Source organism: Bos grunniens, chromosome 16, assembly GCF_055505025.1.
Source record: "Bos grunniens cultivar Pamir isolate PY7600 chromosome 16, Bosgru_T2T1.0, whole genome shotgun sequence".
Classification (NCBI taxonomy): Eukaryota; Metazoa; Chordata; class Mammalia; order Artiodactyla; family Bovidae; genus Bos; species Bos grunniens.
Genome location: NC_141180.1, coordinates 8,241,262 through 8,267,756, shown reverse-complemented (window position 1 = coordinate 8,267,756; position 26,495 = coordinate 8,241,262). Strand labels below are relative to the sequence as shown.

At 46.4% G+C, this 26,495-nt stretch overlaps 1 protein-coding gene across 50 annotated transcripts in view; it reads right to left on the bottom strand.

The window, feature by feature from the left end:
* HHAT (hedgehog acyltransferase) overlaps window positions 1-26,495 on the bottom strand; it is a 354,661-nt gene that overhangs the window by 107,758 nt on the left and 220,408 nt on the right. Inside the window, exon 10 of one of the 50 annotated variants that reach the window (XR_015143042.1) lies at window positions 4,188-4,455. The exons of 48 other annotated variants lie outside the window; for them this stretch is intronic. Coding sequence is in view for 1 of the 2 variants with exons in the window: in XM_086343272.1 (XP_086199398.1) it covers window positions 8,741-8,897 (157 nt within the window). In the remaining variant the exon portion in view is untranslated. Of the gene's footprint in view, window positions 1-4,187; window positions 4,456-6,352; window positions 8,898-26,495 lie in introns of those variants that run through there. One more of the 50 variants, XM_086343272.1, reaches the window with a different exon arrangement.

The following is a 26,495-nucleotide window of genomic DNA, read 5'->3' as shown; positions in this document are numbered from 1 at the left end:
CCTGAGTCAGCTGGATCTTGATTGCCTTCGGCTCGGAATAATCCACGTGCCAAAGTGGCATCTTTGGGGGAGGGGGCATATTCCGTTTCCCTTCAAAAGTTATGGATTCAACATGCATGCAGCTCTGTTGAATAAGCTTAACCCGGAGGACAGCCAGCTGTTCTCCAAACCTCTGATACTGGCTACAGATGAGCCTGCAGAGGCTGTGCGGGCGGGTCAGAGTAAAGTAGCTTCTACCGCAACTTGGTCCATTAACCAACGTCTCACCTTCTAATCACTGCAGACCCTCCACTCTGGTCCCCTCTTTTCTACAGATACAAGAGTCAGGTGACCAGGTCCTTTCCTTATCATGGGGGACTGCTGGGTGGGCAGGGCCAGAAAGTATCAATACTATGCAGGTTACTCATTCAACCCATTTAAAGCTGCTTACTAATGTTCCAGAAGGCTGTCCAGGCGGCACACTGTTAAAAGAATCTGCCTGCCGATGAGGATGGGGGTTCGATCCCTGGGTCGGGAAGATCCCCTGGAGAAGGAAGTGGCAACCCACTCTAGTATTCTTGCCTGGAGAATCCCATGGACAGAGGAGCGTGGCAGGCTACATACAGTCCATGGGGTTGCAAAGAGTCAGACACGACCAACTAAGTGGGCACGCACACACTTACTGATGTTCCAAGTTAGAGTCTCAGTGATGCAGGAGTCTTCACAATATCACAGTCCTGACAGTCAGAGACTGAAAAACCAAGCAAGTCTTTAAGACGCCATCCTTCAAAACGAGCTTCTAGTCACAGATGAGGGACGGGAAGGCCCAGGGGAGGGGAGCACAGAAGGGGAGCACTACTTGCCCCTCGGGGCTGCTGACCCTCTTTGCTTGAGAGCATGCTGATGCCTCAGCAATCCCCAGGGCCCCTGGGCCCACGTCTATTTTGGGTTACAAATAAACACCATATAAAACAGATTCTTGGGAGGTTTGAGCAGAGGAGAGAGAGTGGGAGTCTGTACTCTTTAGTGCTGTGGAGCTGAGTCTCATCGCTAATAAAAAGGTCCTCAAAGCCTCAGTTTAATAACCACCAAGATTTCCTGGCTGCCTGCCTGTCTTCCCACCTTCCTCCTGAGAGGATGCTGAAAGCAACTATCGGATTAAAAGAGGGAGGGTACAAAGAGCCAGCGGTCTGCTAGGGGCACACTCAGATGAGCCAGCGGTCTGCGAGGGGCAGACTCGGATGTCTGTAGGACGCAGGTACATGTGCTTCCCTGTTTCACCGAGGGAGGGGGCTGAGAGGAAAGCGTGCATCCTTCCCTGCTCCTAACCCCCTTCTCAACCTTTACTCCATCAGCGGATCCCAAACCCAGGGCCCACATTGCCACCTCTTATCAGCAACTGGACCGCGTCTCCCCCAGGCTCCCTTCTGATCCCTGCCTCTCACCCCCACCCCCTGCTGGTCCTAATCCTCTCACTCAGTTGTAACTGCGGTTAGGAAGAGGTTCACTATGAAACAAACGAGAACCACTCAAAAACGACTGTGTGGGTACAACGCCCTAGGGTCTCCAGGAGAACGTGCTCTGAACACAAGTGCGCTGAAGAAATGCCTGGCTGGAGGCTGAAGCGTTCCATTCTTCTGGGTTTGTGGTGTGATGATTTTGAGGCAGCCGTGCTGGACAGGGCCCCACGGAGGCAGGCCCACAGTCTTGACAGGTGTAAACTCTACATTTCCGTGGTGACACGGCAGGTTGGCCAACCAGGCAAAAGCAGAAGTGAACTGTTCGGGCAAAGGAGACGCCAATTCTTTGTCCTCAGAAGCATCTAGTCTGACAAAGGGGTCCTGCTTACCGTGGATTCCCACTGCATCAGGTCCTAAATTAAATCTCATCAGCCTGGCTTTTAAACATCAATCTCCAGCTGACTCCCTCCTATGCCATCAACTCCATCTTACGTGTCTCCAAAATAGCTTCTCCACTCCAATTAAAGAACTTCACTCTTTCCCATGTCTGAGCCCCACAACCATGCCAGTCCACCCCTCAATCAGACAAGATCTCTGGTTGTTCTTTCCACCATCTGATCTTTCAAAATGGGTTCAGCATTCACTTCAAGGAAAATCTCCCTAGCTGATCCCACTGAATGTGGGTGGCCGATGATTCTTCATCTCTGCAAAATTCAGGTGTTCATCTCGGACTGAGTTACTCCTTTCAGACCAGTTGATGTGCTGTTTCTTACCAATTCTAAGCCGCTTCATCAGGTCTGAGGGTACGTGGGACTCCCCATCTCACAGTCAAGACACTGATCAGAGAATTGCAGCATTTCTCTATTTTCCCCCCAGAGGCTAACTTAAACTGTGAACTCAGGAGGTGCTTAACAAACCCAGATCAACTGCCTTCTTTTCTTGTTCTTTTCCTCATCCTCCTCATTTCTCTGACTCATTCATTTCCTTCTTCTTTTCCTTGTCACTCTCTATAAACAAGAGAGAACTCTCCCGCTTAAAGTGTGGCCTCAAGAGTAAATGTCATTGTTCACTGTCTGCCTCTGCCACTTTCTTCTTTAAAGTGCTGTGGGGTTTACAGGTTGATATTTACAAAGTCACAGATGCTAACTGAATCACAGATGCTAACCACAGGTGCCCCTAAGTGAGGGGAGCAAGAGGTGGGACACACCAACTTCAGCTTCCCCAGGAAGTTGCTGGAAGTACCCAGAAGAAAAAAGGGATTTAACCAAAGAGCAAAACTTCAGCGTGTTAAATGTTTTTAATATCAAAGCACCCAAATTGAGAGGTTTAAGGTTTGTGATATTAACTTTAAAAGCCTCAAATGAAACCCTGGACGCGCTCACCAGTACTAGATGCATGGGAGGGAAGGGCGTTCATGAGACCCACAGGAGCGTGGCTTTGGCTAGATTGCTTGGTTTAACTTTGCTAACAAAATCGCTTCCTCCGCCATGGATATCACTTCCAAGTCCAGTGTGTATTTTGGCCACAAGAAAATAGTGAGGAGGTCACTGTTGGACATGAGTGAATGTGCGCACACTCAAACACACACAGTGCCTCAGAGCACAGAGGAGGGTGGAAGGTGGGTGGGGAGGCCAGGGTCACAGGTTTCGGTGAGGGTCTCTTATCTAGGCCTTGATTTACAACTGGTAAAAGTTCCAGGGGTAGGGGACCGCTAGGGGTGAGGTCTGAGTATTATAGTTTGGAGCATTTGGGACGTAGGCACGAATCTTCTCAAAAGGTTACAGCCAATTACGACAGTGTGCTATTTTGCTACTGTTCCCTGCTAAAACAGAAAGATCTGTCTTCTCTAATGGATTTTCAGGATGCAGAGCTAAAATAATAACTTATGCTCTGAATTTGCCACTTCCCCACCGCTCTGCTGCCGTGATGCTAACTTAGGAATTAATGCAAAATGCACAGGAAGAGCGTTATCTGAAGGAAACCTGCAGTGAATCTTGACTCAAGGTGACAAATCGTCTCCTAAGAGCAAATTTCCACCACCACCACCCCCCACCCCGCAGTGTATCTGCTTTGTCAATGCGAACCTATGCACTCTGGATTTTCTTAACAAGTAGCAGCCACTGGTAATAAAAATGTTCAGCAGAGGTGGCCATAGATGGGATCCAATGCCTAGAAAGGGAGAGAAACAGGAGAAAATACCAGCAGGTCTACAGGCACCCCTATCAAAAACACTGCCACTGGAGACTGTTTCCAGGAGGAAGAAAAATAAAGGTCTCAGGAGCCGAAGTGCTGTTTTAAAAAGAATCAGAGAGAAATGGTTGCTGGTGGTAATAAAGAGGCTGCTCCCTCACTGGACTGAAATCAGCACTCTGACAAATCAGCTCTGACAGAACTGTTTCAACTGCCTCTCATTTATCATGATTATGACCCACCATCCCTTACCAGACATGATGCCTTTTAAGTTTGGCCACTGGGAGGAAAACTGAGAATGTTTGGGTCTAGGCATGAGTGACGATAAATCTGCAGCAGTATCCAACAAGGCCACACCAGTGCAACACTTACGGAAACAAAACAAGAATATCATCCCACGGCCGGGAAACTATGCCCCACAAGCACGTTCCCCTTAATGCAGCGAGAGCTGCCCGGATGACGTCCAGACAATGCTGCTTATTCAAAAGACGCTATGGTAATTGCAGGAAGTCTTGGGTGCACAATAAGAGGTTAGGATTTTAAGAGCTGGCATCTTACAGAGAGAGTCTAAGGATGATGCCCAATGTGTCACAAAATCCAGAGTCTTCTGTAGATTAAAAATGCCACCATTCATACAAAAAAATCCTAAGAAATCCAAAGATGTCCGCCATGGAACTGGATATTAACATGATCATCCATCCCGGGAAACAGCCACATCCCAAGCACTGGAGAAAGATGTAGGCAGTCAGAATGGGATTTTGCTCCCCAGGCTCCTTCTTAAGTAGGGACCAACTGGTGAGAAGCACAGGGGATCACGCTGAGCTGTCTGAAACATGAAAAGAAACACAGCTAATGGTGGAGCGGTAAGGAGATTCAGATGTGCTTCCAAAATGCATGCTCTTTTCAACGGATCAAGTAGTTTCCCCACGATAACTATGGATATGAGGTATAAATAACCTGTATGCTTAACATTTAAAAGATAGATAGTATTTAATCTAATACTTCTTAACTATCTACGAATCCCTAATGGGTGTCAATCACTAGGTTCAGGGCGTTCTACAGTACTTCATTTGATTTAGACGTCACTTGAGCATTTTTTAGTGTCTCAGGGTCATTTCTGTGAACCTAAATTATCTTCGCAGCTGCAAAGCATAACAGTGCTAGATAAGCGTCCAAATCACAATGAGATGACAAAAATCCCATGCACCCATACTCAATAAATCTGGTAGAAATGTATTATTACACCTCAGAGTCTAGAGGTCAGAATGCTCCCCTCTGTTGGCACAAAGGACCTTGGAGACCGGAGGGATACCATCCAGCCTGCACCTCAACATTCTCAGTGACCAAGAAGTCATGGCTTTTTGAGACAGTCTTTTCCACCCTTTTAGGGCAACTTAAGAGAGAGCGTGTTTCTCTCTACTTCTCACTGTTGACCATGGTTCTCCTCTCAGAAGCAATATGGAACATGGGCACCTGGTCTTCAGCCGGCAGTCTGTCACAACACCTGAGGATGGTTCTCATCTCTTTCCAAAGGCTTGACTTTGGACACAATGTATCCTCAGCTTCTTTATTCATTCTTTTACACCCAGTTCCAAACTGTAGTTTCCCTTTCTCTAGGCAATTTCCCATTTGTCTGTGTTCCCCCTGGGACTGTGATATCTGAAAAGACTGCCTTTATGGAATGACCTGAGTCATGAAGAACTTGAGTGGGAATACCACATTCTTTTTCTAACCATATATTCACAGCATCAACAAATCTTATCTAAGTATTTACCATATTGGACTTCCCAGGTGGTACAGTGGTAAAGAATCCAGTTGCAAGGCAGAGGACATGGGTTAGATCCCTGGGTTGGGAAGATCCCCTGGAGGAGGGAACAGCTACCCACTCTAGTATTATGGCCTGGAGAATCCCAGGGACAGAGGACCCTGGTGGGCTACAGTCCATGGGGTTGCAAAAGAGTTGGACACAACTTAGTAAATAACAACAACAAAACGTACTATATTCCAGGTACTATGATTAGCAGAGGAGGCATTCAGGAATGTGCCACAGAAAACTGCCCTCATGAGCTTACATCTAACCTACTGTAATGATGAAGCCCATCGTGACATTTATTCCAAGCCAGCCTTATCTCATACCAAAGTCTGAACCTACCATGTCCCTGAGAAAGTCAGGACCATCATAAAAGAGTGCCCTATTCTAACCACATACACTCTGATCTCTGCTGGTACCTATCCATTCGTTCATCCACAGTGGAAGAGATGCCCTTTCCATGACTGAGGCTAACTCTACTCTTTGGTTCTATACCCCTTTGCCTCCCAGGGTACCGTGCTCCATCAGTCACCCTGTACCCTTATCAGCTTAATGGAACTGGTTCTCTCCTTAGCACAAAGACATATTCCAATCCTTTGTATTTTATAAACACTTTTCTTTTACCCCACAACGTCTACTTCTTCACCTTTGATCCCAACTCCTTTTTTCACAGTCAAGTATTTCAAAATCCTTGAAAGAACAGTCTACACCCAGTCTCCAAGCCCGCCCCTCCCAACTGTTCCTGAACTGGTAGCAATCGGACTTCTGTCCCTCCATGTTCCATTGGGACAACTTCTGTCGAGGTCATTAACAGCCTTCAGACTGCCAAAGCCGATGGATATATTTACATCTTTCTCTTAGTTGTCTGTTACATTTGGCATTGCTTTTGCCTTCCATTTTCCTCTTTTGATAATTTTACTGATATTCATAATAGAAAATTTGGAAAGAGATACATAAAAAATCCAGAAACAACCACCAGTGACCTTTTTGTCTGTGTCCTCTCTGACATCTTTCTATAAATACTCATATGGACCACTTTAGGAAACTCCTCAGTTGACCTAATCTATCACGAGCATCCTTCCATGTTTTCACCTTCCTTACTCACATTCTTTCCTCCCTTGGCTCCAATGAAACCACTCTCTGTTTTCCTTTTACCCCTAGAGCCATTGTTGCTCAGTCTCCTTTGCAGGCTTCTCACTCTGCCTCATTCTCAAAGTGTCAGCAACTTCTCAGGGGGCTCTCTCCCCAGACCTCCAGGCGCTCATGTGAAGCTGGGGGAGGGGCTTCACTGGCTCATCAACAAAACTCTCAGTGCCTGTGGGTCCATTTATCACAGTCAGCTAGCCAGCCCCACACAGAACAGGTACACAGAGACGATAATACACAGACGATACTCTGCTACACTTGTCACAGGCAAGAGAAATGGACAGGAGGGCTCTGGTGAGGGGTACTGCTGGGGAAATGACTTTGCACAGGGGAAGACCCACGTGAGAGCAAAGAAAAGAAGAAAGAAGGATTAAGGGAAAACAACAGAGAAGCACCAAGACCAAACTCTCCTTCACACCTTTGCTGAGAGCTGGGTCTGTCGTGCAGCGGCTGCCATGCACTACTGAAGGCGCGAGAAGATGCTCCCAGCTGCCCCACCAGTCTCCAGAATCACTGGCCACAGACACCCTCGGGAGGCGACCTTGAAGAAGCACTCCCTGGATGTCCCTCTCTGCAGAGCTCAAGAACCCTCCCCACCCACTCTCTCAGAAACTGCCTTCCACTCACCCAGCCACCCCAGCTTCACTTTACAGCTCCTTCCCAGATTAAATCATTCAGCTGCCAAACCCAAAGGACAACCCCTGACCTCCCACACAATTTTTCTGCTATTCTTAAATGCTTATAATTATGCAAATTTTTGATTGCTTCATTTTCTTTAGTACACTTGAATGCCAAAGTGTTGAGACCCAGTCTGTTACTTATATGTATACTCCCAAAAGCCCAGGAGACATCCTTATTCCCTCTAAATGCTCCCCACAGGCAGAATCACCTGATCCAGGGGCAGTGAAATAAGGAGAGGCCTTAAAGTGCAGTGGTTGAGAGCATGGCTCCTCCCCTGGCTTCTAAATCCCACCTTCCCTTACTATTATGTTGGTGCAAAAGTAATTGCGGTTTTACATTGTTGAACTTTGCTGTTTGCTATTGGAATATACTCTTAAATAAATGTGGTAATGTTGCACATCATTTTAATGTGCATTTATCACTTTATACTTTTCAGTAATGACTTATTAGTTGCTGTGTATTTTATATTTATTTTAGATTACAAAAATGATATTACACAAAAGCAAATTCAACTGATTTTCTTACTCAAGTTCAAAATGGATGGCAAAGAAGCAGAGACAACTCGCAACATCAACAACACATTTGCCCCAGGAACTGCTAAAGAACCTACAGTGCAGTGGTGGTTCAAGAAGTTTTGTAAAGGAGATGAGAGCCTTGAAGATGAGGAGCACAGTGGTTGGCCATCGGAAGTTGACAATGACCAACTGAGAGTAATCATTGAAGTTGATCCTCTTACAACTACAGAAGTTGCCAAAGAAGTCAATGTAGACCATGCTATGGTCGTTCGGCCTTTGAAGCAAATTGGAAAGGTGAAAAAGTTCACATTCTATTCTTTTCCTTATGGCACAAAGTGAAGAAGAACTAAAGAGCCTCTTGATGAAAGTGAAAGAGAAGAATGAAAAAGTTGGCTTAAAGCTTAACATTCAGAAAACTAAGATCATGGCATCCGGTCCCATCGCTTCATGGCAGATAGATGGGGAAACAGTGGAAACAGTGGCTGACTTTATTTTTCTGGGCTCCAAAATCACTGCAGATGGTGACTGCAGCAATGAAATTAAAAGACGCTTACTCCTTGGAAGGAAAGTTATGATCAACCTAGACAGCATATTAAAAAGCAGAGACATTACTTTGCCAACAAAGGTCCGTCTATTCAAGGCTATGGTTTTTCCAGTGGTCATGTATGGATGTGAGAGTTGGACTGTGAAGAAAGCTGAGCGCCGAAGAATTGATGCTTTTGAACTGTGGTGTTGGAGAAGACTCTGGAGAGTCCCTTGGACTGCAAGGAGATCCAACCAGTCCATCCTAAAGCAGATCAGTCCTGGGTGTTCATTGGAAGGACTGAGGTTGAAGCTGAAACTCCAATACTTTGGCCATCTGATGCGAAGAGCTGACTCATTGGAAAAGAGCCTGATGCTGGGAGGAATTGGGGGCAGGAGGAGAAGGAGACGACGGAGGATGAGATGGTTGGATGGCATCACTGACTTGATGGACATGGGTTTGGGTGGACTCTGGGAGTTGGTGACAGACAGGGAGGCCTGGCATGCTGCAGTTCATGGGGTTGCAGAGTTGGACACGACTGAGCAACTGAACTGAACTGAAAAAGCTCAATAAGTGGGTGCCTCATAAAGTGACTGCAAATCAAAAAAGAAAAATGGTTGTTTTTTTTTATATAGATATTTTACTTTATTGTATACATATTAGATACATATTAGATTTAAAAGGAATAAAAATCCTACTCTCTAGAACATGAGACAGTAAATAGAACAAAGATTGGCACTATTATATAAATGGAATTCATGAACATAAATACGTAGTGATTTTTAACTATATTTATACTATGCAGTTTTAAAACTATCTAATCTTTTACAATGACCAAATCCTTACTTGAAACAAACTGTCATCTTCTCTCATTCTACTCAACAACAACAAACCATGTCTCAATCAGATTGTGATGTGCGATGAAAAATGGATTGTATACAACTGGTAATGATCAGATCAGTGGCTGGACCAAGAAGTTGTTCCAAAGTACTTCCCAAAGCCAAACTTGCACCAAAAAAAGTGATGGTCCCTGTTTGGTGTTCTGCTGCCACTCTGATCCACTACAGCTTTCTGAATCCTGACCAAACCATTACATCTGAGAAGTATGCTCAGCAAATTGATGAGATGCACCAAAAATGGCAATGCCTCCCACCAGCACTGGTCAACAGAATAGGCCCAATTCTTTTCCACGACAACACCCGACCACATGTCACACAAGCAATGCTTCAGAAGTTGAACAAATTGGTCTATGAAGTTTTGCCTCATCTGCCGTAATCACCTGACCTCCTGCCAACCAACTACCTCTTCTTCAAGCACCTCAACCACTTATGGCAGGCAAAATGCTTCCACGACCAGGAGGCAGAAAATGCTTTCCAAGAGTTCACTGAATCCCAAGGCACAGATTTTCATGCTAGAGCAATAAACTTATTTCTCATTGGCAAAAATGTGTTGATTGAAACGGTTCCTATTTTGATTAATAAAGATGTGTGTCCACTTATGATGATTTAAACTTTTTCAACAATCTTAATAGTTGTGAGGCTCTGAGTCTCAGGGTTCTGACTGGTAGAACGAAGGTAATAAAACCCACTTTATGTAGACATGTCATAAAGATTAACTGGAATTGGACAGTAAAGAGCCCCAAACAGTGCTGGGCATACAGCAAGCACCCAACAGATGTCTGATGGCCGTGGTGACAAGGAGCACATACCTGAGAAGAAGACACCTTCTTCAAAGAGAAAACAAAGCAGCCTGCTCCTTGTCCAAAGAATTAATGTCATCACATCCACAGCAAGTTCAGAATTCTACACCTACCCCCACCTCTTTACCCTTTGTGATTGGATTCAAAAGAACTTCTACAAAGCACTCTTTTCTTTATGAGCATTACATTCCTTAATAAGCTGATAAGTGGGAGTCCCAAACGTCAACAATTCAGATTAGAAAAAATACACATTATTGCCAAGTACCGTAATTAGTGTTTACATGATTTGTGTGGCTAGTATATTTTACACTAAAGGGTATTCTAGAAATAGCAGTAATTCCCAATCTCCTAAGCGTTCAATAGCTACCTAAAATTGAACTGGCTTATTGCATGATATTTGTGAGCTGTAATCCTGTAATTAAGGCTTCATTAGTCCCTGCAATGCCTGTGCTCTGTAGTGGCTGGTTTAATATGATGAAGTTCATCATATTCAGTTAATCTCTGCCTCATTCATTCATTCATTCATCCCCTACTTTGGGTACCCACTATTCACCAGGCACTGGGCTAAGTGCTTGACATACACACACTTCAACAGTGTCTCCATGAAAATGTCACAGCACCAGAAAGCCCTCATTCCACTATCTGTAAGTTCAGTTCAGTTGCTCAGTTGTGTCCAACTCTTTTCGACCCCATGAACTGCAGCACGCCAGGCCTCCCCATCCATCACCAACCCCTAAAGTTCACCCAAACTCATGTCCATTGAGTCAGTGACACCATCCAACCATCTCATCCTCTGTCGTCCCCTTCTCCTCCCACCTTCAATCATTGCCAGCATTGGGGTCTTTTCAAATGAGTCAGCTCTTCACATCAGGTGGCCAAAGTATTGGAGTTTCAGCTTCAACCTCAGTCCTTCCAATGAAAACTCAGGACTTATCTTTAGGATGGACTGGTTGGATGTCCTTGCAGTCCAAGGGACTCTCAAGAGTCTTCTCCAACACCACAGTTCAAAAGCATCAATTCTTCGGTGCTCAGCTTTTTTTATAGTCTAACTCTCACATCCATACATGACCACTGGCAAAACCATAGCCTTGACTAGACAGATCTTTGTTGGCAAAGTAATGTCTCTGCTTTTTAATATGCTGTCTAGGTTGATCATAACTTTCCTTCCAAGGAGTAAGTGTCTTTTAATTTCATGGCTGCAGTCACCATCTGCAGTGATCTTGGAGCCCACAGAAATAAAATCTGACACTGTTTCCACTGTTTCCCCATCTATTTCCCATGAAGTGATGGGACTGGATGCCATGATCTTAGTTAAGGATTTATTAAATGGCTTTTAGGTATCAGGCACTGAACTGGGCATAATGAGAAATAAAAGCACGCTAGAGACACAATCCCTACCCCCGTGGAACTGACAACCCGACTGATGAAACAAACATTGAAAGAGGCAGCAGTGTAAGACAGTGTGAATAGCTGTGAAAGAGGGGTAAGAATGAACATTCATCCATCACCTTCTATATGCCAGCCACCTGGCTGGGCACTTGCCACTTTTAAGCCTATCAGGTTAGTTAAAAACTCCCCACTTTTCAGATGAGGAAAACCACCCAGTGAGTCTAGACTTGGACTCAGAACTATCTCTGAAACTGACATCTTGTCACCGCACCATGTTAACTCATAGCTCAACTGCTTGACCTACAACTCATTTATACAAAATTTATGCAAGATGAGTACAGAATGGTTAAGTGCCTTGCTTGTATTTCAAAATCATGAATAGTCTTACTTTTAATCCTATAAACTCATTATGACCAAACCAATAGCCCTGCTCTCCGCCCCCAAAAGTAGCCCATGATCACCCAGAGGCCATAACAAAACTCTAAAGAGCACAGGCCAGGAAAGAAATTACCTGGTTCCACAGGGCTTGCCCTAACCCTCAGCTGAGGACTGGAGGCTGGCAGTTGAGTCTGTATTTAAACTAGGAAAGGTGCCCATGTCACAATCTCGCTCTCAATTCTTTGAGAAAAGCCATATGAAATAATCTTGTAGAGAATCTGCCCTCAGTAATCATTAAGTTCTGCAATGGATTGGTTTTTCTCTTCCCTAAATCCGTATGTTGAATCCTAACCCCACAATGTGATGATATTAGGAGGTGGTATTTGGGAGGTGATTAGGTGATGAGGGTGGAGCCCTCAGGAATGGGATTAGTGCCCTTATAAAAGGAAGCTCTTTTGCCCCTTCCACCATGAGGACACAGTGAGAAGTCAGCAATCTGCAATTTGAAGAGGCCCCCTCCTGAACCTGACCATGCTGGCACGCCCTGAATCTCAGACCTGCAGCCTCCAGACTGGGAGAAATAAGTGTCTGCTGTTTACAATCCACCCAAGAGCTCGAGGGGACTGAGATAGCTTCCTTCCACCTCCACGGTCAGGGCAGCTCACAGCGTAGCATTTCTTAATCTGTAAGCCTTCAAAACCAAAAAGAAAAAGGAAAAAGGGGATCCATCATGCTGCCCTCTGCTCATGCTAGCTGATGATGCCACTGCTATCTCGCCACTGGCTCTTTCTAAACTATAGTTAAGTGCTCTGCACCACAAACATGTCTCAAAATAATCCCATTTGGGGAAAACCAATAAAATATGCGAAAGGCAAGAGATAGCTATGATATGATACAATATATGAGAGAGGCAAGATGTCAGACACACTCTCACCTTTTTCTTCTTTGTTCACATTTCTAAAAGAGAATAAGCAAGAACTCTAATCTTCAAGAACTAAATACCAGTTCAAAGGTGGGGCTTGGTCCTTAGAATGGTGCCAGAGAGAAACTGGAGGACTCAATACCCCCATTTTCCCATGATTTTAAGGTTCATGAGACAGACAAGTACAGGGACATTTTACAGAGCTATGAGGTGGTCAAACCAAAAGAAACAAACATTGGGTCCCAGCAAACAGCCTTGTGGGAACTTCTAATGTCATAGTGGACAAAAGCCCTAGCTCTCCTGACCACTACCCAAACTATTTCAGGCTAATCAGGTTCTTGGCCTCATTAGAGATATTTCTGGAGAGAAATGCTATAATTTCTCAGATAATAAGCTATGGAGTCTGCAATACAGTTTCAACTTTATCACACACACAAAAAATACCTTAATTTTCTTGGGTAGCAAAATGACTAAATGGTTGAAAAAAGTCACGGCAGAGCATCCAGCACAGCATGGCAATCAACTTAAATCCTGGTTGAGCACATCTCTGTCTCTGACCTGTGGTCTCCTGGACCTTTCAGGGGCAGGAGGGAAGACGTGGTCATTTTTGTGGATGGCAGCATCATGTAGCAGGAAGATGAGGGTTTAGGAGCCAGAGAGGCCTGGATACAAGTCCCCAGCTCCACCACTCCAAACATCAGTGTTAACTCTGCGAAGTGAGCTAAAAGCTATATACAGTGGATGCAGAGTACTATGTGTTCAAGGGAAGTAACGATTAGACCTATTACTAAATCCTGCTTCACACTGACCTTTTCTGGAAAACCCCTCCTCTAGCACTTAGAGTCCACTCCTTTGATTCAACAGATAATTTACTGAATGCCGAATATGGACAAGCAGACAGAGATTAAATTGTTTATCTAAAACTGTGAACAGAAGAGACAGGGCCTCTGCTCTCGTGAAGGATTCTAGTGGGGGACTCTTAAAAAGGTAAATAGATGAATAGGTGATATACTTTGATCCACAGTAATTTTGATTACACTTTTATTAACAAAATTAATAATACTTTCTGTGAAAAAATAAAGCAAGACTGAGTCTGATGACATAATTCAGAATCTCACTATAGATGACATGGGGCTTCCCTGGTAGCTCAGAGGTAAAGAATCTGCCTGCAATGCAGGTGCTGCAGGAGACATAGGTTCAATCCCTAGGTCAGGAAAATCCCCTGGAGAAGGCAATAGCAACCCACTCCAGTATTCTTGCCTGGAAAATCCCATGGATAAAGGAACCCAGCAGGCTACAGTCCATGGGGTCACAAAGAGTCAGACACGACTAAAGTGATTTGGCATGCATGCATGCACAGATGGCACACTGTTATGAACTTCTCTTTCCTGGCATCTTTTTTTTTTTTTCCCATCTTTTTTTTTTTTTTTTTTTTGGCCACGCTGCCCAATTTGTGGGATCTTAGTTCCCTGACCAAGGATTGAACCTGAGCCCCCAGCAGTGGAAGTTCAGAACCCTAACCACTGGACCATGAAGGAAGTGCATTAAGAGTGCAAAGCACACAGCAAATGCTCAGCAAATTCCTATCAACTGAAAGTGTTCGTTGCTCAGTCATGTCCAACTCTTTGTGATCCCATGGACTGTAGCCCACCAGCCTCCTCTGTCCATGGAACTCTCCAGGCAAGAATACTGGAGTGGGTAGCCATTCCCTTCTTCAGGGGATCTTCCTGGCCCAGGGATCGAATCGTGTGTTCTACATTGCAGGTAGATTTCTATCAACTGACTAATAATGAACTAGCTGAAGAGGAATCTTCCAAGTTAGATGTTATCCCATTCATGAGTTACTACTGGACATCATTATGAAATAAACAGAAACTTTACAGATGCAGTCTCCTCACTACTTCCAGCCCAGGAAGTATCTTATATACTCCTCACCTTTGCAACTAATCGGAGGCCAAGACAGAACGTAGCCTTCCATTTCAATTTCTTTGGCCATCTTTCCTAAGAATGTCCTAGTAAACCACATACCAACCATCTGACCCCAAACTATAGACATCTAATCCTGCAAAGAACCTCGTACCTACAGAGCTGTTATGCAGCTATGAAGAAAAGAGCAGATATTGTTCAGCCACACAGAAAAGAAAGTATTTTTCCTCCTCACTTTGCCAAAACATGTAAGCCCTTTCAACCAGGAATACCTCAAAACTAACCAGAAGCAGCAAGAAAAATTACTAACTCCTTTTCCTAATGCCAGACAGCTCTCTCCCTTCCCTATTCTTTTTTCCTAGCAATTCTCCCACCAGAATCACTATGCATTACAAACCACTCAAGCCAACAGAGACAGATACACAGACCCAAAGACAAGTTCCTGGCAGGGGCAAATGTCTGACTTTTTTTTTTTTTTAATTTTATTTTATTTTTAAACTTTACAAATTGTATTAGTTTTGCCAAATATCAAAATGAATCCGCCACAGGTATACACTGACTTTTGAGACAAATGTCTGACCTTTGAGACAAATGCATCCTTTGTGTTCAAGTAAAGGAACAAGAGAAATAAATGCAGGGTCATCCAAGTAGGAGAACTTTGACTATAGCACTCTGCAAAACAAAGTCATCGGCCTTCAGCTAAAGTTCTCATTACCTTGATTCTTTCTGTAATATTTCTGTGCCTAGTCGCTCAGTCCTGTCCGACTCTTTGTGACCCCATGGATTGCAGCCCACCAGGCTCCTCTGTCCATGGGGATTCTCCAGGCAAGAATACTGGAGTGGGTTGCCATTTCCTTTTCCAGGGGATCTTCCTGATCCAGGATTGAACCCAGATCTCCTGCACTGCAGGCAGATTCTTTACCGACTGAGCCACCAAGGAAGCCCTCGATATAGTCCCATATTCAAAGGGGAACCAACCACTGTCATCACCTAAGCTGAAGAAAAAATTCTTTGAAGACCCAGGGCCATGTGAAGTGTAAACACTTGCCCAAGACACAGTTGAAGGCCAAGTGGGAAGACTCCTCTTCTGGCCCTCCTAGGAAATGTGTCGGAAAGCTCATGTGGACAGTGTCACCTGGTCTGCTCTGCCAACAAGCTCCTGTACACCAGAATAATCAGCTAACACCTCACCCACTTCTCTGACAGCATCCAACAAATAACCGGCCCTCTGCTATCTACCACCCAAGCAGGAGACATTCATTCAGAAATGTGATTGGGTTATGATCTTTACACTGGCAAGATTACAAAACTTTTCAACTCTCTGAACCAGGGATTGTGCAGTTGAAAAGTCAGGGTGGGGAAGCTGGCTCACCTGGGAATTCATCTGTCATCCAAGTAAACTGACCCTTGCAGGGGTATTTACTATAATGAACCAGTCCCTGACTCAGAAGAAAGACCTTTCTGTATCATTTATCCAGCAATTTGCTAAGTGTCAGTTAACAACACAATGTACTTTATTCCTTCAATGAACTATCTACTTTGAAGAAAATATAGCCTCTCTTCCTGAGGTCTCTTTGTCATCTACGAGTCTTTGGTGTCACTGGGCTTTCTCCACACTCCTTCAACACACTCAAGGGTGAGGACTGAGTGTGGACGACAACCAGCACAGTCTACAGGAAGCCTCACGAGGATTTGGGTCCCCTGCCTCCGCAGCCATGATGCTGCCCCCTTCCTCACACAAAAAGATGACACGCCTGTCTGGGTCTGCAGGAGGTCATGGACTTTGAGCTGTTTTTCTGGTGGTACTGAATTATGGTAAGTCTGATATACTCACTTTCCTAGAACAAATTATACCCATTTGCGAGTGACTGGCCAGTTTAGCAGTAAAATCTGTCGTCAACGAGTTGCTATTTGGGGACAAATAACATGAAGTGAGATCCCACAGTCTTGGTCTCTTCAATTCCAGTTTCCAACTCAAAGAGCTAATCAACAACATCGCCAAACAGCAATCCGTGTAACGTGGGCACAAAAGCAGAGCCGTCGTATCGGGCTCTGGACTGCTTCTGGGCCCACGGGACGGTCTACACATGTCTAAGTGAAAGGAGTGGGATGTGCAGGGGTAGGGAGGTGATGAGAGGAAGGGGCACCACGTATTGGCAAGACGGTAGGGGGCAGCCCCCAGCATCCCAGTGGGGAGAAGTGGGAAACAGGATGGGACTGGACGCTTCCACATAGTCATGCACTTAACAGTGTCTAGGGGTGACCACAGATAAGGCATGCAGTGATCAACAGAAAGGACACAGCACTGACTTAGTAGAATGGCCATTTTAGCAAAGATGGAGTCAAATTATAGAAAGTTTAGGGGGGGTCACTTATTTTAAGAAAACTAGAAAAAAGATGCCACTTAAGAGGAAACTCTCTCTGCAGGCTGTGACACAAGGAGGTGGTTGGTGGCACTATGACTCGCAGCTGCTGCCCCCTCCCCAGGCCACTCTGTCCCCACGCCCCTCCTGAGAGCGGCGGACTAGCGGAGAAAAGACAGGGTGGTGGTGGCGGGAATTCTGGGCATCGAGCCAGAGAAAACTATGATTTGAAAATATGCAGGCAGCCCAGTGCTCAGTTTAGCACCATTTACAAAAGCCAAGACATGGAAGCACCCTCCATGTCTGCTGACCGATGAATGGATAAAGAAGATATGGTACATATCTACAATAGAATACTGCTCAGTCATAAACAAAGAAAGAATGAAATAATGTCATCTGCAGCAGCAGGAATGGACCTAGAGATTATCATACTCTAGGGAAGTCAGGAAGATAAAGATAATACCATATGATATCACTTATATGTGGAGTCTGAACTGTGACACTACGGAACTTCTCTACAGAAGAGAAACAGACTCACAGAGAACAGACTTGTGTTTGCCAAGGTGGGCCAAGAGGAAGGGGAGGGGAGAGACAGATTGGGATTAGCAGATTCAAACGATCATATACAGGATGGATACACAACAGGGCCCCACTGTATAGTACAGGGAACTATATTCAGTATCTTGTGACAATCATACTGGAAAAGAATATGTGTGTGTGTGTGTGTGTGTGTGTATAACTGAATCACTTTGATGTACAGTAGAAATTAACACAACATTGTAAATCAACTATACTTCAGTAAAGTAAGGGGGGGAAAAGACAAGGTAGGGGAGAAGAGGAGGAAGAGAGTTGAAAGACCAAATTCTCTGCAGACTACAGGGCTGAGTCCTCACTCACAAATTACTTTTTCAAATGAAAAATGTCACTCCAAAAAAAAAAAAAAATCAGGTGGAAGAAAGGGCAAAAGAGAAAAAGAACAAAGATGGCTGCTCCTATGAAAACAGAGACTCCAAACATCGACATTAATAAGCAGATTAATTGGTGGGAAGAAATTCCAATCAATACTAACCAGGCTCAGCTGGCCCACTTCTCCTTGCCGGATTTAATAACATTTCCCGTCCCCTTATCTGATTGGAGTCCACACACATGCATGCTAATGAGGCCGCCAGCACAGAATTTATCACTAGGTTTCCACAGCACCCAATGAGCATTTCTGTCCCTGACTGTCAAACACACACGAGGCTCAGGCCATTAGTTCAGTTGGTCTGGCAGCGAGCCTCTAAAGGCTTCAACCCTCGTGTGTGATCACTCCATGCTGCCGAGTCCTGGTATCTGATGGTTATTAAGGATGACACGCAAAAAGACTGGCTGGTGTGAAACAGCACAAACTCCCCTCTGAAAACAAAGAACAGAGGACTTGTTCCGACCGTGGTTTACCGATGGTCTCTTTGACAATTCCCTAACAGCCAGCTATTCATTGTCATCTCTACCCTCCCAGGAACCCCCACAGTTCAGTACTCCCAGGTCACGTGACCCACGAGTCCACTCTCAAACATGAATTAAAGCTCATCTCCTTCCTGTCCCCCCAGCAGAGGCAGGAATTTCTGAGTGTTCTCCCAGCTCAGAGAGAAGGGGAAGTGGGTTCTTAGGCACATGTTTCTTCTACCTTGGTGTGTGCTTCACTTCCGGTGTCAGAGTGGGGTGACGGGAGAAACAGACAAAGAGCGAGTCCTTCTCAGGTGAGTGATTACAGTAATAATGAGGCAGTCCCCTTTCTGTGGGCTCTTCCTGCTTCTCCAAACTGGCAGGTGGTTAGTTTTTCCCCGTGGCAGTGGTTCCTAAATGCCAGTCTTTTGTGGTCAGCTTTTATTGGTTTTTAGCAGGGATCCCCTCCTCCAGCATCCGGGTGTGAGATGTGCACTCAGGGTTCACCTTCGACTTCCCATTCATCCTCTGGTCTCTCAGAGAGAGAGAGAGAGACCACATGCTCTTGCTTCTGGGATCCCTTATCTGGTGAACAGCTATTTTTGCAAGGAAAAGTAGAAGAGCAGAAGAGAAGATGCCAGCAAGATGACTCAAGACCAGCCACCTTCCAGGAGGCCCATCCAACAGACACGAAGCTCAGGTATCCTGGCCTTGCCAAGTGGCCACAGAGCTGACTGCGGGAAGGCACGCCCATTCCAAACCCTCCATTTCTCCCCTGAGCCTGTCTCTAAACCACAGAAACTTTGAGACTTTTGCAAACCTGGTGGCTCAACAACTTTCAGAGGTAATCACTAGTCACAAGTTAACCGAGGGGGAAGAGTTGGTGGCACTCTCAAACTTTATCAGCTATTTTCTTGGGGTCCTCCTCTCTTAGCATCACAGAGGGGAGATATACCTTCTCCTTCCTGCAGGAGTGGGGATGCGGAAATGAAGAGCCTCTACTTATGAACACCTCACCTTCGCTAAACCCCCCTTCCTCTCTCCAGTCCCTTAATGTTGGCAGGTGGGTGGTGGGACGGGGCACGCAGCGCTGCTTCTCTGACTCAGGACTTTCAATAAGCCCTGGCAGCACACTCTGAACTTGGAAGGGTGGGAGAGGTGGGAGTCACTGCCTCTTGTCCCAGCTATGGATCTTCACCAGCTTTCCAGAATAAAAAGCAAAACCTCACTTGGCATCACGTTCCACCAGTCACCCATTCTTCACTCAGACCTCCACTCATCACGTAGGGCACTCTGAGGAAGACCAGAGTATAATTCATCCCTAAAGACAGGAAATCAGGAAACCGCACTCTCCAGGCCATGGTTTAGGGATGGCATCTTCCCACTTAAACAACCACAGCACCTTTACAGGCTTAAGCTGGAACCTACCCCTTCCTCCCCAGCACTTCACAGATACACACGCTTATAGCACCTCCACAGACGCACACATACTGACCCATGACTCAAAGAGGGTGGCCTGGTTTCTGGGTAGAGATTGGTGCCTTTGTCCCCCGACCCAAACCTCAACCTTCAAGGCCCAAACCATACACTAAGCTCTGACCAAAACTTCACTGAACTGTGAAATCACTCCCTTGACCCTCAGAGTTACAGCATCATCAAAGCACAATATGGAACTAAGGCTTGCCTGCCAAGCCAGGAGGACAAAGCAGCAAACTGAGGCTTTATCCTTCTCTGAATTAGAGTTATGGTTTTCCTGGAAGTCACCCATTCATTCATTAATATATTTCAAAAACTTTTTGTCTATGCAGTATGTGGGATCTTAGTTCCCTGACCAGGGATTGAACCTGCACCCACTGCATTGGAAGCACACAGACTTACCCATTGGACCACCAGGGAATTCCTCATTCAATAATATTTTAAACTCTTATATTATCACAGACACTGTAGAGGCTACTGAGGATACAGCAGTAAACAAAACTCTAATTGTGCAAATTATGGGCTTCCCTGGTAGCTCAGCTGGTAAAGAATCCGCCTGCAATGCAGGAGACCCCAGTTCGATTCCTGGGTCAGGAAGATGCCCTGGAGAAGGAATAGGCTACCCACTCCAGTATTCTTGGGCTTCCCTGGTGGCTCAGCTGGTAAAGAATGTGCAATGTGGGAGACCTTGGTTCAATCCCTGGGTTGGGAAGATCCGCTGGAGAAGGGAAAGGCTACCCACTCCAGTATCCTGGCCTGGAGAATACCATGGACTGTATAGTCCATGAGGTCACAAGGAGTCGGACATGACTGGGCAACCTTCACTTTCACTCTTATCCTAAAATTATTCACCTATGTTTTCACTACTACTCTATCACTCCTACTACTGCTGCTGCTGCTGCTGCTGCTACTACTCTTACTTCTAATGTTACTACTACTACTACTACTGAATTGCCTGCACTCACAGGCACTCACCTGCCCCCCACACACACACCGCTCACAAACCCTGTCAGCCCTCGGTTTCACTCGCGCATTCACTGCAAGGCTCTACATGCCTATGATATATGACAACATAAACGGAGCCTGTGCCTCTTGAAACTTTCCATAAAAATACAGATCTACAGGATGAATATTTTACCCAGGGAAGAAAACAATTTCAGGGCCATCTCTTACAACACGTCAAGCCCAGACAGGAGTGGGAGGGAGCTGGGGAGTAACGAGGCGGATAAGCACCAGCATCAGAGAATCCAGGGCCCAGGGTGAACCAGAGGGAGAGAGGCGGGGAGGCGGGGCGGGAGGGAGAGAGAGAGAGGGAAGCAGTGGCCCCAGCAGCTCTGAGCCCAGTCCTGTTTGCAGAGGGAGAAACTGAGGCCCACAGAGAGGTGATCTGGGAAATTCACACCTCAGGGGACTAAGCCCGTCCTGAACACCAAGATGCTTAACCCTGGCCTCAGAGAAAAGCACAGTAGGATGCTCTGTGGGTGGGTAGCAGGTGGGTAGCAGAGAGGACGGAAACTGGAGGAGGCAGTGAAACCCCACAGATAAGGAAGCTGCCCTCCAAAATGCTGAGGGGTGTGGGCCTCATGGCCCTGCTCACGCTCTTGGGTCAAAAGTCTCCTCTGCCTGCATGGGGTTGTGCCTATCTTCTCCATGATCCTAGAACACCTCGATGGAAGAAATAATGCCCCACCTCTCTCCTGGATGGTTCCTGAGGCAGGGGAAGCTGTGCCGCCTCTTTATGCCCCAACCCCTCTGAGAGCCTCGAAGGCAGAGTACAGAGAGGGGACCTCAGCTGAGAGCTGAGGCAGACAGGTGGCAGGGGCCAGAAAATTCAGCATGGGATCCAGCATCGCAGGACTTGACCCTTCTTGCTGTGGGCCAAGAGGCCAGCCTTGATGGCATCATTCTGGGCAGCCCTGGAGCCGCTGAGGGCAGGAAAGCTCCCACAGGTGTGCACCTAGCTTCCTCCCTGCTCCTCAGCCCTTACTGTCTGCTGTAGCAGTAACAAGATGCTGCAGAACAAGCAAAGATAGTTCACAGTTGCTGCAATTAGGGGTAACTGCATTTAGTCCCTCATTCAACCCGCGCTGACTTAGCCCAGGGACTGCAGTAAGTTCCAGCACCAGAAATGGAGGAGGAGACCCATTTCTGCCCTCAGGGAGCTCATGGTCCAACAAAGAGGTGGGAGAGGGGGGACAGGGAGGGGCAGCCATGGTCACACAGAGGCCAAGCACAAGGGAGGAGAAGAATCACCCCACGAGGGGGAAAGGGGAGGAAGGCTTCTCAGAGATGCTGAGGCAACCGCACAGGACAGCCACGTCCACTTGCTTTCCTGGCTGATGGTAGGGAGTGGAGTCTCTCTCACCAGGAATGGCCCTCAAAGGGAGCTGCCAAGAGCCCAGCCACTCCCTGGAGGCAGCTGCATCCAGCAACTGGCCAAGAAGCAGAGGGTTGGAAAGGTCGAGCCTCTCTGTCTCAGGTGGGAAGAGCATCCTAGCTCCAGGGCCACCCGCAGGGCTCACCGTGGGAGGCCTCTGTGCAAATGACAGCAGATCAGTCTCCCCTTTGCGGCAACCCGCTTCCCGCGCTCTAACCCTAACCCTGACTCAAAGGTGCTCGTCCCAAGAGCACTTCCCAGGAAAGAACGTGCACTCAGGATACTGGGTACAGTTCCCTGGGCTGTACAGCAGGACTCGGCTGTTTATCCATCCTGTGAAAAACCACAATGGACAAGAACGTGGAAAAGAATATATATCTGAGTCACTTCACTGTATAGAAGAAATTAACATAACATTGTAAATCAACTATACTTGCACAACTTTTAAAAAAAGCGGGGGGAGGGGGTGGTGGAAACAAGAATCTGCACTCAAATCTCCACCTGAGAGTCTGTTTCCCAGATAACTCACTGTCTCAGTCAGGTGCAGGACACAGGCAGGCTTTGGAGAAAAACATCTCTGAAGGAGATAAGTACACTGTCTAAAGGATTTACATTTTTAACATGGAAAATAGTCATTTGTCAAAGATGAAACTTTCTCCCAAAGCATTCAAAGTTATGAGAGGTTTAGAGGAATCTAAACGGAAAGTTCTAACGCCCAGAGGAGCTCTCTCATAACTTATCCCCACCATCTGCTTCCCTGTGGACCACCTTCATTCTTCAGGACTCTGTTTATCCACAGAAAGAAGATGAGAGCGCTGTCACGAGGAATACACATGTGGGCCGGTCATGGATTATGAAGCAGGAAGACAGGAAACTGAACTCTTCACATCGCAGTCCACTGACAATAAGAACAGCCTGTTCCCCTATCGACGTCCGGTGCTGCCACTTCGCAGCACATCAGAGTTCCGGCGTAACTGAAATGGCCTTGACAGTGAATTAAAACAATTAGCTTGCCTTTCCAAAACTTCAACACTACAAAACTTTCAGGAGCTCAGGTGTTCTGCAAAGCCTGCATGTCTATTTACAAAGACAAAGGCTTCTCAAGATACCTTGGTTACAAGGAGCCCGGGAGCCGATAAACCAATTTGTTTTCCCCTCCATAAATCGTTCGTTAACGTTGCCATGACATTTAAAGTTTAAAATGGTTTTATGACTTGAGATTAAAAAAAGAATCGTTCCAATACATTTCTTATAACCGAGAGGATTCCTGGCATTTTGATTAAGTTGTTCCTTGTGATGATAAAGTTTTATCTTGAATAATGAAGGGGGAAAGCATTCATCACTTTAAAGTCACTGGCGGCTAGTCTGGGAAGCCAGCAGCCCAGCTGCCTCTCCCGGGGGATTACTCAGAAACACAATCAGAAAAACAAACTACCAATCTTCTACCAGGGTTAGAATTTTCAGCAGAATTACTAAAGCTGAGCTGTCTCTAAAACGGTGCAGAATTATCAGAATGGGGACGAGGAGGGCTGGGTGCCCTCCTTCCATCTGGTCATGGGAACAGGGAAGGGGTGGGGAGGGCAAAGCTGCTCTCGTTTCAGGGCCGGCACTTCCACTGCGGGATGTAGGAGGGCGGCACCAAGAACCTCTGCAGGCACTTAATGTGTTCACTAGAGTATAATGTTAGTCCCTCTCGTGTCCAGCTCTTTGCGACCCCGTGGACTGTAGCCTGCCAGACTCCTCTGTCCATGGGGTTCTCCAGGCAAGAATACTGGAGTGGGTTGCCATGCCTTTCTCCAGGGGACCTTCCTGACCCAGGGATCAAACCCAGGTCTCCCGCACCACAGGCAGATTCTTTACCATCTGAGCCACCAGGGAAGCCCTTCAGTAGCGTATGTGTCACATCATACAAGGAACCCAAGACTTCTGCTGAAAAGCACCCTCTGGCTAATGGCAGGATTCTTGAGTCCACCTGTGGGCATCAGAGACATGTTGGTCTTCAGAAGACATCCTCATTCCTGTTGAGGAATCATCACTTCTGAAGACGAGACAAGCCAGTGAGAAGTAGATGTTGGGTTTTGGTGGGGTTAAAAATATCTCTTTTCCACCTTTCCTCCCCAAATCCCTAAGTCATTCCAGGCAGGGCAGAAGGGAACTGAAGCAGCATTTACTGAATGCCTACCACATGCCCGTCACCATGCTCAGTTTTCCATCATTTAAGCTGCACCTCATTGGCCCTAATGAGCCTTTGATAAACGTGTTCCAGAATTGATAACTATTTATGCTATTTTAAAAGGCAGAATGAAAGTAAGGAGTGGGATCCAACTTAACAATAAAAAACTGCATTTATAGATAAATATTTTCAAACCATTCCCTTCTTCACCTTGCATCAGTTAACCCTCAAGTAGGAATTGGTATCATCATTTCACAGCTGAGAAAATTGAGGTTCAAGGGCTTAAGTTACTCACAAGGACACACAGACTGTGAAAGGCAGATTCCAATCTCAAGATTGAGAGTGCTTTTCATGCTGGACTGATTTGGATGTACACATGTTACCCGTGGCTCATACACCCAAGTGGTTAGAAGCCCATACCAGCTGAAGCATACGGCAATGCTGATTTGTGGATTTCAGAAAAGAGAGAACTCCTTGTGGCTAGAAGAGTCAAACAGCTTTGGAGCAGAGCATGAGACGTAAGCTGGGCATGAAGAGAAAGTCACATTTAGATCATGAGAGGTAGGGACTAAAGCACTTCAGGAACCACTGTCAAGGTCTGCATTGGGAATCAGCTTGGCGCATGCGAAGGATGGCCAATAGGGAGTGCGGACTGACAATAAATTACCTCCTTGTTGGCCTTAATGAGCCTTTGGTACATGTGTCCCAGGATTGATGATAACTGTGCTATTTTAAAAGGTAGAATTGGAAGTGAGGAGAGGGATCCAACTTCATAAAAATATAAAACTGCATCTATAGACATCAATGTTTTCAAACCATTCCCTTCTTTACTTTTATGCTGTAGTAATGCCATAGAGTTAACAGGGCATATATTACACTGTTCCATTTAAAGAGAAGAAAAATGAGGCCTAATTGGCCCACAACTGCCCCCAAGTTAATACAGAACTTAAGACTCAGGGTTTCTGAAGGCCACACTCTGCAGGGGCAGGGATGGCTTCCCATGAAATGGCCACAGAGGACTGCCTAGAGCCAGGATTCTCCTCCTCACACTCTTCTGCATACAGTTTCACGAGTTCAGGACCCCTGCCAGCTTACCATGAACTTCCCAGAGACTGAATATCACAGGACTGCACTCTGCCAGCCCATCCTTTGTATATAAACCAAAAAAAAGGCATTCCTTAAAAGGTCTCACTGCCAGTGGCTCAACATTGGCCCTTCATTCTAAGAACCTACTTGCCCGGGGCAGTAACTGGCAGGGCCAAGACTGAAAGCTGGGAGCCAGGCGCCAGAGGCCATGTTAAGCACTGCACGGTCGTCTACCATCTGGGAGACCCCGCCCAACCAGAGGGCCATGGTGAAGCATCGCATATCCGCGCCCTGGGAAGTGGGTCTAGGACGGTCTGTCACCTGCTCCCCAGGGCACCCAGGACAATCAGAGCCCCGAATATGGCCTGGGCATCAAGCTGTAGCCCGGCCCCAGGCTCCTCTACCCACCTGCATCACAGGTTCATCAAGTCCCTGCCTCCTCCTCTGGGTCCTTGGATCGGACCCTGATTTATCCATTCAACTGTTTGTTCTTATTCATTTGTCCACTCATTCAGCTTACAAATAAGTAATAAAGATTTACTCTTCTCTAGGCCTTGTTGAAGGCTGTGGCGATACAGGCTTTCAAAGCAGCCACTGTCTGTGTTAAGCCTGACGTCACATTTCCTCACAGAACCCCCAGAAGCCCCGCGCCTCCTCTGTCTGCCACCACACCTAGGTCGGGGACACAAACACGGGCCACGGTCGGGCCTGAGTTCACGGTGGCTCACTTGGCCTGGGCAACCGGGTCAGGTCCCTTTCCGTGGTGTCTGTGGGAGCATTTCCCGAGGGGGCGCTGAGCAGATGGAAACATTCGAGTAAGACCTCCGTGACTTGGGAGGATGGCCCATCACTTCCAGTGACAGTGAGCAGAGCGGGATGCGAAACAGGAGGACAAACGCAGCCGCCCCACCAGTCTCCCCCGAACCTTCGTGTGAACACCCACACTCTTGGTGACACTCCCTTTACGTGAACAGCTT